This window comes from Mesoplodon mirus (assembly GCF_964341445.2).
Source record: "Mesoplodon mirus genome assembly, chromosome: 8".
In the NCBI taxonomy this organism is placed as follows: domain Eukaryota; kingdom Metazoa; phylum Chordata; class Mammalia; order Artiodactyla; family Ziphiidae; genus Mesoplodon; species Mesoplodon mirus.
In genome coordinates, this window is record NC_138984.1 from 18,847,664 (window position 1) to 18,856,944 (window position 9,281).

The following is a 9,281-nucleotide window of genomic DNA, read 5'->3' on the forward strand; positions in this document are numbered from 1 at the left end:
CTGAAATTATAAATTAACACAGGAGGACTTGACATCACATCTTTAGAGTATTGAGTCTTCTCCAAGAACAAGATAGAGCTTTCTATTTTTCTTAACATTGTTATTTTTCCTGAATCTGGCTTTGAGCTTAAAAGATGCAGGTTTAGTGGGAAGAAAGTGTAAGTTTCTTTAGGAAAGGGACCGAGGGAGCCCTACTTCAGAGCCAGTCTGTGGGGTCAGTCCTGGAACTGGGGCCTAACGAGAGGTATCTGTGATTCCCCAACCAAAGCCCCCTGCCCAGCCCCCTCCCCCATATGCTACACACATACAGCAAGGCTGGGAGGCTCTGGGGACAGAAGGGGTGACAGGCCCCGGGGGGCAGTCTAGCTGGGCAGGAAGGCAGCACAGTCCATCCCAAGAGGTGGTGCGACAGGGCCCTGGGGTTCCCCAGAGGAGAACTGGCAGTCAAGACAGCAGGGGCCATGCTAGGCTTGTGCTTATCTTTTTATTGTTTCTGTCCAGAGCCTCTGCAGCAGGGGAGGGGCAGGCACAGGGAAGTGGGCACCCCGGCCACCTGCCTGAGACCGCTCTCTGCCTCTCTCCTCTCTTCTCTCTAGCATCTCGCCCACCCTCTCTCCTTCTGAATCTCCTGCGCCCACATCTGGCACCTTCGGGGGTTCCCTCTTGCAGCCCCTGCTTTCTAAGCCCACCCTGGGAAAGTAATGGACCATGGGGTCAGTTTCAAGCCCCACAGTCTCCACAGAGGGCTATGTCCCTAGTTACCTGCCCGGCTTGCTGAGGATGCTGCCCTTTCTGACTCAGGCTGGGGAGGGGGGGTGGGGGAGGTCCATGGGGCTTGAGCCTGACCCTGCGGGATCCCTACACCCTGCATTGGAGTCCTCTCCAAAGCCAGAGGCTAGAGCCTGAGGTCACGGATGTGGGAGGGGCAGGGTCACTGCTGTGTCTTGGCTCCATCCCGGCTCTGCCCAGCACACTACAAGGGCAGCCGAGGGCCAGGCTCACTCACTTCCAACATCCACACCTCACACAGCAGGGGGCTCCCTGTGCCTGGGAGGGTTCGGCCATGTCCCCTGTGGGGACCATGAGGGCTGGTCGGTAAGCAGGGGTCAGAGGCTGTGAGGGGAGCACTGTGGCTGGGTGTGGTGCCCTGGGATAGAAGGAGGCTGGCTTTAGGAGGCAGTGAGGGCAGGGGTGAGGACGGTCTCTGATGGCACAGGGGTCTCTGGCTTTACAGCACCTCGTGTTGCTGCTGTGTGGCCTCACTGACGACCTGGAGAGGAAGAGAAACCCAGTCTAACCCAGTGCTGGCCAGAGAATGGAGCCATGGCCCCGGGCCACCTCCACCCCAGCACAGCAGGATCCCCTCTGCCCCCAGGCAGGAGCCTGAACCGGCACAGCTGGTGGAAAGCACCTGGCTGACAGCTCCCCCCACACACACCCCAGAGGCCCCCCACCAAGGGTAAGGGGACCAGGCAGACCACTTACCTCCCCGTCCCGGGTCTCGATGGTCTTGATCATCACTGTCTTCTTGGTATGGACCTCAGGACCCCTTTGCTCGGGGCTTGTTTCTATGACAGATCCATCCACATACTCAGCCTGACCAAGGCCACACCTGGGCTCTTCCTGTGGCTGGGAGTCCTTCCCTGGTCCCACCGGGCAGAGCCCGGAAGACGCCCACCCCCTCAAGATGGTCCTGTTACTTTTTCAGCAAAATGTCCTCACCTGTCCTTAAGCCCAGCACCCAACAGGTGGCTCTGCAGACCCAGGCACCTGTCCCAGGGCTGGGATAAGATCAGAAGCCAACAGATGTGCTCCAGGTGCCAGCGGGTTCAGGATGGCAGGGGATCCCCGAGGCCCACCCCTCCCCACCCCCCACACCACCTCGCTCCCTCTACACCCCTGGCTGCAGGAGAGCCCTGCATGAATTTGTACCCTGACGGGACCCCAAAGCCCAGAACCAAGATACTCTTTTGGAGGACCTCATGGTACCCAGCCCCCTTAAGACTCCAGATGAGCAGTTTGATGTCTTAATGAAAGAGAGATGGAGAGGAGTCAGTCACTGATTCACTGTGCCCTTGGCCAGTCACTTGTCCCTCTGTGCCTCAGTTTCCCCACTGTTAAATTGTAACGACGGTACTTTCCCTATAATGGCCCAGAACTATTGGCTTGTAAAAGCATTAAGCGATTTTAAATGCAAGGCTCACACTTGGTGTCTGGATAAACTACTAACTGAAAAGAGACGTTCTGAGTTTTATAGGAAGGGTCAAATTTAGGTCCTTGGTATTAGGAGTTTGGTGTTGGTGAACCTCCTTAGCAGGCAACCAGCATGTGGAACATTGTAACTCGGTGGAGCACAGCGTGTATTTTTTCCTGATGAAAATGAACATCGAATATATAAAAGGTTTGATCTAGGAAAGGCGAAGCTGCCAAGGACTCCAGCTTGCTTTCCTAATGTATTATTATAGCAGGTTGTTCTGCTCTCTGGGGTTTGAAAACCACTCGATCTGCATATTACTAACATCAGAATGGCAGAATGCCCTAGGAGTTCGTTCTTTTAATTGTATGGCTTTGCTAAGGTTTGGCTTCATTTTTTAAAACATGCACCCAACATCTTGCTCCAGCAAACTGGAGGTGTTCAACAAGCAGCTGGGGGTGGGGGTGGGGGGGAGTGCTTGGCAACTTGCCAAACAGACAGTGAGTGGTGGGTGCCTTGTAGCCCAGGATATATGGTTCTAGATGCTCCTGCTGCCTGGTCCCCAAGGACACCCCTGGTACCTTGGAGTTTGGGCATATTAGGAAACAGAAACTACTGGCCATTCAGTGCTCCCAGAAGGTGCAGGGGACGTGGTCATGCAATACAATACCATGAAATAAAATAAAATTAAAAGCTCCCTCTGTTAGAAGGCGCCTCTACCTAAACTCCCCCGTCCTCCTGTAGCAGCCCCCTTTCTCTTCCCCAGACCCCAGCCCTGTCCCTACGGTTCTATCCTCCCCTCCTGGCTGGCCTTGGGCAGTGCCCATGCTGGACTCCTATCCCCTGCCACCCCAGCCTCCGCTTACCAACAGGCACTCACCTCGGAAGTTGAGGGCAGAGAAGGTCTGGGTAGGGAGGTTGATCCTGAAAGGGGAGAGACCAAGCCCCCAAAGGGTTAGGACCCTCCATCTCTCTCTGTGACCACCCCTCAAAGCTTGCCCTGGTCCTCTGTAAACACCATCCTCAGCTGTCCCAGTCCCACTGACTTCAACACTGCTTGGGGCATGGAGCCAAAGGCCAACTCCAGTTGTCCCAGGAACTGTCCCTTCTGGAAGGATCACCCATTCCATCTCTGACCTGCTGGTGTGACACCAGAACCCCCGACCCCACTGCACCCTCCATTGCACCAGGATTTGCTTCTTGCCCTTGGCACTGCAGGGTGTATCAACGGCAGCTGTGGACATCCACTGTGTGTGCCCACCCTCCAGTCAGGCTGGGAACCTCTGGCCCATTCACCTGAGGGCAAGTTCCAGGAGCTGCCACCCCCATTTATGCCTAGTGCTGGGAAAATGCAATGCCACTTAAGGGGTCATTACATGCAGATGTTATTCTACAATATCTGAAATCTTTCTTTGTATAAATCTGTATCTAAATACGTCTGCCGATTTTTTTAAACTTCAGAGTTTTTCATTTTTGTGAGTATCAATGGGCATCATTTTGTTGAGTAATTGACCTGTTATTAATTGATGATAAGTTTACATAGTGAAGGGGCTTCCCTGGTGGTGCAGTGGTTAAGAATCCGCCTGCCAATGCAAGGGACACAGGTTCGAGCCCCGGTCTGGGAAGATCCCACATGCCATGGAGCAACTAAGCCCGTGCACCACAACTACTGAGCCTGCGTGCCACAACTATTGAGCCCACATGCCACAACTACTGAAGCCCGTGTGCCTACAGCCTGTGTTCTACAACAAGAGAAGCCACTGCAATGAGAAGCCCACGCACCACAACGAAGGGTAACCCCTGCCCCACACGCAGCAATGAAGAACCAACGCAGCCAAAAATAAATAAAATAAATAAATAAAATAAATTTATATTAAAAAAGTCTACATAGTGAAATGCATAGATCTTTAGTGTGCAATCCAGTGAGTTTTGATCAGTGTCTAAAAACATGTAACCCAGTTGAAATCAAGATATAGAACATTTCCATCAATCAAGAAGGTTCCCTCGTGTCCCTTTCTGGTTGTATGCTGTTTTCTGTGTCTAGAGGTGATTTGCTCTGAGCGTATCATTGTGTCTTTTCCTATGAGTGTATGTGTGTGTATACATGTGCATGTGCGTGTGCGTGCACCCTCTGAGCACGAGTTTCTGCACCTTCTTTCTTAGCCTATCGTGTCCAAGCCCCTCTGTCTCTATTTGTCTCTATCTGCCCCCTCCCTTTCCTTCCTCACCATTCCCCGCTGTGCTTCCATCTCTCTCTTGACTGGCAGTAATGTTTTATTACTGGTTGCTGAATATGGTTTTATGCTGCTGGTTCTTAATTCTGAAGATGGATGTGGGAATACTTATACTTCTCTTTTTATAAAAGCTATTAATTAAATCACTTTTTACCCAGGTGGCCTTGGTTAATTCTCTGCAATTAGCAGAGTGGTGGACTCGTATAATATCGTTTCCAGATCTTGTGAAGGTGATCCTGAGCCCCGCTTCAGGGCAGGAATGGGCCCCCAGCACCCCCCAGGAGCCCACGGCCAGCCCCTGCCTTGCCCCCTCACCGGCTCTCCTCGCCCTCCAGCAGCTTCCGGTAGGTGGCAATCTCCACGTCCAAGGCCATCTTGACATTGAGCAGGTCCTGGTACTCGCGCAGGTGGCGGGCCATCTCGTCCTTGAGGTGTCGGATCTCCTCCTCCAGGCGTGCGATGTTGTCCTGGTAGCCGCCGGCCTCACTAGCAAAGCGTTCCTCCAGCTCCCGCATCTGCCTCATCAGCGAGTCATTCTGCAGGGGAGGGGCGCCCGGGTCAAGGACAGGCTGCGGTGGGGGGCGGGGACACATTCGGGGCCCAGGACGGAGAGAAGCACAGCCTCAGGGCTGGGAGGCAACCCCAGATGGCCAAGTCTAGGGCTTGTCAAACTCTTCTGAGCCAGAGAACTCTGAGCTCAAATGAATGAAGTCTTATGTGGAAACTCAGAGAACAGAACTGAAACAAGGGAGCATGACTGTTCGGCCTCCTCGCCTCCATGCAGGAGTCCCATGGTTCCTGAGAGCCCCACTGGGAATCCACCTATCTTTTTTTATCCCTGTGGTAGATTTGAGCAGACAGAGACTCTATGATGGGCCCAAGGTCACAGTGTGAGCTGCAGACAGGAAGGGCTAGACCAGGCAAGGTGGGCAGGGACTCACAGTGCCCTTGAGAGCGTCGATCTCGCAAGTGTAGGACTGGATCTGGTGGCGGTACTCCATCATCTCCTGTTTGGCCTGGCGCAGTGCATCATTGTTCTTGTTGGCTGCCTGGGTCAGGTCAGACACCTAAGGGCAAAGAGAGGGGCCCTGAGATGACCAGGACACAGGTAGGGGTGGGCAAGGGAGCATGGAGACCCCAGGATCACCCTCCTCCCCAAAGATGGAGCCATAGAAAGTACCTCCAAACTGGGATTGAGGGGGACAGAGGGGCCAGAGTCCCACCTTTGACTTGTACCACTCCTCGGCTTCCGAGATGTTCTTAGCCGCGATGGTCTCATACTGAGCCCGGATGTCCCTGAGGGCGGCCGTGAGGTCTGGCTTGGACATGTCCACCTCCACCTGGACCTGCTGTTCCTGAAGCTGGGCTTGCAGCTCACGGATCTCCTGCAGGGTACAGCTGGGCTTCAGTCCCCAACCAGCCCCCGCACGTATCCTCACACCCCCATTCCCAGAGCCCAGCACAACCACCCCCCCTTCCAGCTGCTTTCACAAGGGCATACCTCTTCGTGCACTTTCTTAAGGAACGCAATTTCCTCGTTGAGAGATTCGATCCTGCGCTCCAGGTCAATTCGAGCTAGAGTGGCTGCATCCACATCCTGGTAAAGGTCAAGTGAGAGGGAGAGGGTCACTGATCACCCGGTCAGGGCAGAGGGAGAGCAAGGGTGACACAGAGGAGACAGAAGGGGTAAGGCTGCTGGGGGACCAAAGAGGGCTCACCGCTCGGAAGGCAGCCAAATTGTTCTCCGCTTCTTCTTTCAGCTGAATTTCCTCTTGCATCCTGGCAGAGACAGGCAGAAGGACAGACAGTTGGTGGGGATAAAACAGGCGGTGGAGAAGACTGACTGGGGGCTGCCCAGGGAGTGGGCTCAGGACAGAGAGAGGAGGCCTGGCTGCTGGATAGAGACAGGAGGACCTGCCCACATAGAGAGGGAACAGGAAGTGGCCCAATCTCTGCCCTGGAGCCACACCCTGTAAGTCTATGTCCCCACCAGATTGTGACCTCCCTGGGATTAAGAACCATGTCTACTTCTTTTTGTTTGTTTTTAATATTTATTTGTTTATTTATTTTTGGCTGCGTTGGGTCTTCGTTGCTGCACCGGGCTTTCTCTAGTTGCGGTGAGTGGGGGCTACTCTTCGTTGTGGTGCACGGGCCTCTCATTGAGGGGGCTGCTTCTCTTGTTGTGGGTTTCAGTAGTTGTGGCTCGCGGGCTCTAGAGCGCAGGCTCAGTAGTTGTGGCGCACAGGCCCAGTTGCTCCGCGGCATGTGGGATCTTCCCGGACCAGGGCTCGAACCCCTGTCCCCTGCACTGGCAGGCGGACTCCCAACCATTGCGCCACCAGGGAGGTCCAGAACCATGTCTATTTTATCCACCTCTGCGTTCCCAGGCCCCAGCCCCAGCCTGGCCCACGCAGGTGCTCATTTAACATCTGTGACCTGGGTAGTGGGCCAGTGACTCGGCTCACTACACTTGCTGCCTGTACATACTGGGAGCCTGGTGGAGCCCACCACCTGGTCCTCCAAGCTTTCTGAGGGCTGCGGCCCCCACCCACTCTCCGCTTTCCTCTAGCTTATCGGTCCCCCCTGGAAAGCTTCAGCCGGGCCCAGGGGCCAAGATCCCCTCTCTACCCCCATACTCAGGGCCTCATCACAGATGAGCTGAGAGCTACTGCTGGCCCCAGATTTCCTTGTCTCCTACCAACCTCCCCTCTCCCTCTGACTGCACATGGGCCTCCTTTCTTCATCCATGTGCCTGCCCAGCCCCCAGCAACTTAAGATGCTTTTTAAAGAAACACCTGGTCTCCCAAGGTCTCCCGTTTCCACCCCATGATGTCCCCAAGAAAATTCCTCGTTTGCAGACTGCGGGCACAGGGGAGAGACCTGGCGTCCCTCTCCCCTCCTGGGGGGACACAGGTAGACGACCCTCTCCCTGGGTACGACAGGGTGCTGACAGCTGGACCCAGCCCCAGGCCTAGCCTCCCGCGCCCAGCCCATGGAGAGGGGGGTTCTGGGAGCGCTGGGTCCTCACTTGGCCTTGAGCCGCTGCAGGTCATCCAGCAGGTTGTCCCGCTCGACGTCGACGCGGGCGCGCTGGTTGGTGAGCACCTCCACCTGGCGCCGCAGCTCGCGCAGCTCCTCCTCGTAGATCTCGGCCACCCGCGTCGGCTCCCGACCCTTGAGCCGGTTCACCTCGGCAGCGAGCGCCGCGTTCTGCTGCTCCAGGAAGCGCACCTTCTCTATGTAGTTGGCGAAGCGATCGTTGAGCTCCTGAAGCTCCACCTTCTCGTTGGTGCGCGTGGTCAGGAACTCCTGGTTCACGGCGTCGGCCAGCGAGAAGTCCAGCAGCTCGCCCGCGCCGTAGGAGGAGGGCGCGCGGGTTGACCCCAGCCGGCTGGCCCGCATCGCCCCCAGGCCCCCGGCCCCACCCGACGTGCGCGACACCTGGTACACGCGGGATGTCACCGAGCTCGAGGAGCCCTTGGTGCCGAAGCCCGCACGCGGGAACACCGGCGAGCTCAGCGGGGAGCCGAGCGGGAAGCCCGGGGCCCCGCCGAAGGTGCGGCGGTAGGAGGACACGCGCTGGCTGGACGAGTAGGCCTGGCTCATGGTGGCGGTGAGGGCGAGGCTGGGCGGCGCGGCGCGGAGGAGGAAGCGGCGGGCGGCCGGCTGGAGAGTGGCTGCGGCGAGGGGAGACAGGGCCCCAGGCCGTCGGCACTATTTGTATGCGTCCTGACATCAGCCCCCTCCGCCCCTCCCCTGACAGCTGCAGGATCCCGCTGTCCTGCCAGGAAAGGGCGGCCTCTGGCGTGGGGGCAGGGAGGCCAGCTCCCCCGCAAGAAGCCTGCGCCCCTCAGCCGGCGGGTGGGGGGCCCCTGAGGGGCGTGGGAGAGGCTGGTGGACCTAGGGGGGCAGAAGATGGGCAAGCCTGCCAACCGCCTCACCTGGGCTCAAGCATGTCTGGAGCCCCCAGGTAGGCCCGCCTGCCTGCGGGCAGGGGAGAGAGCAGGGGAGAGGCTTCCATGTAGTTTGAGGGGCTCCTTTTTGCTGCAAGCAGATACTCTGGGTCATTTCCTGAAGGGACAAGGCCTATTTCCAAGAAAGGCTCCAAATCACCTTTTTTTCTAAAGAGTCTCTGAAAGTGGCGAACATTTAGGACGGCTCGTGCAAAGACCAGGAGCCCACTAGCCAGGCCTAGAGGATGAGGGTCTCTAGACAGGCAGGGAGGATGGGGGGGACCAGCCCGGGGCACTCAGCCGTCCCCGCCAGAGCCCGCCTGCTCAGGTGTGTCCACTAGCCCCTGGGTTCCAGCTCCCAGCCTCAGTTTCCCTCTGAACTAGTGAAGGCCCTTTTCCTCCCCACTACAGATGAGGGCAGGGCCTCAAGTTTATAAACAACAGGGTGACTTCCAGAAAGGGGCTGGTAGGCTCTGTTTCCAATTATAACAATTATAACATAACTGTACACTCTCAACCCCGCACCACCAGCTTCGCCTGCCTCCTGCCCCCGTTGAGCCCTCCCCCACCCCCTCTCTGATTCATCCCCCTCCTCACACCACCCACGCCCACACACACCAGGGGTTTGTGTTTTGTCAGGAGCCTCATGTCAACCCAGCCATCTCCCTGGCAGCAGCAGCTGCCAACCCCAAATACCAGAGCTGGTATTTATAGAGGAGAATGCATCAGTCCGGGAAACAAGCGCACAGGAGAGGAGCTCTGGGTGGTGGGGGCCAAGTACTTGAGGAGACAAGGGTGTCAGATGGTAGAGGAAGGCTTGGGGTGATGAGCCCCAATCACTTCCCACCCCCATAATGCTCCAAGCCCCCAGCAGGAATGGAGCCCTGCAGAGGGCTTGTC

General features: G+C 56.7%; 1 protein-coding gene across 1 annotated transcript; it reads right to left on the reverse strand.

The window, feature by feature from the left end:
• Positions 1-400: 400 nt before the first annotated feature.
• Positions 401-8,100, reverse strand: DES (desmin). Its single transcript, XM_082631135.1, has 9 exons — positions 7,457-8,100; positions 6,147-6,207; positions 5,930-6,025; positions 5,652-5,813; positions 5,370-5,495; positions 4,744-4,964; positions 3,075-3,118; positions 1,486-1,568; positions 401-1,270 (listed from the first exon to the last, which is right to left on the reverse strand). Exons 1-9 carry the CDS (start codon positions 8,032-8,034, stop codon positions 1,229-1,231), a joined length of 1,413 nt encoding a protein of 470 aa, XP_082487261.1. The 5' UTR covers positions 8,035-8,100; the 3' UTR covers positions 401-1,228.
• Positions 8,101-9,281: the final 1,181 nt, after the last annotated feature.

Excerpts from the sequence above, each read along its gene's own strand:
- DES (XM_082631135.1), bottom strand. The coding sequence starts at position 8,034 with ATGAGCCAGGCCTACTCGTCCAGCCAGCGCGTGTCCTCCTACCGCCGC. Across the intron at positions 6,026-6,146 it reads ATTTGGCTGCCTTCCGAGCG|GATGTGGATGCAGCCACTCT; the intron begins GTGAGCCCTCTT and ends GACCTTTACCAG. Across the intron at positions 5,496-5,651 it reads AGGAGTGGTACAAGTCAAAG|GTGTCTGACCTGACCCAGGC; the intron begins GTGGGACTCTGG and ends CTTTGCCCTTAG.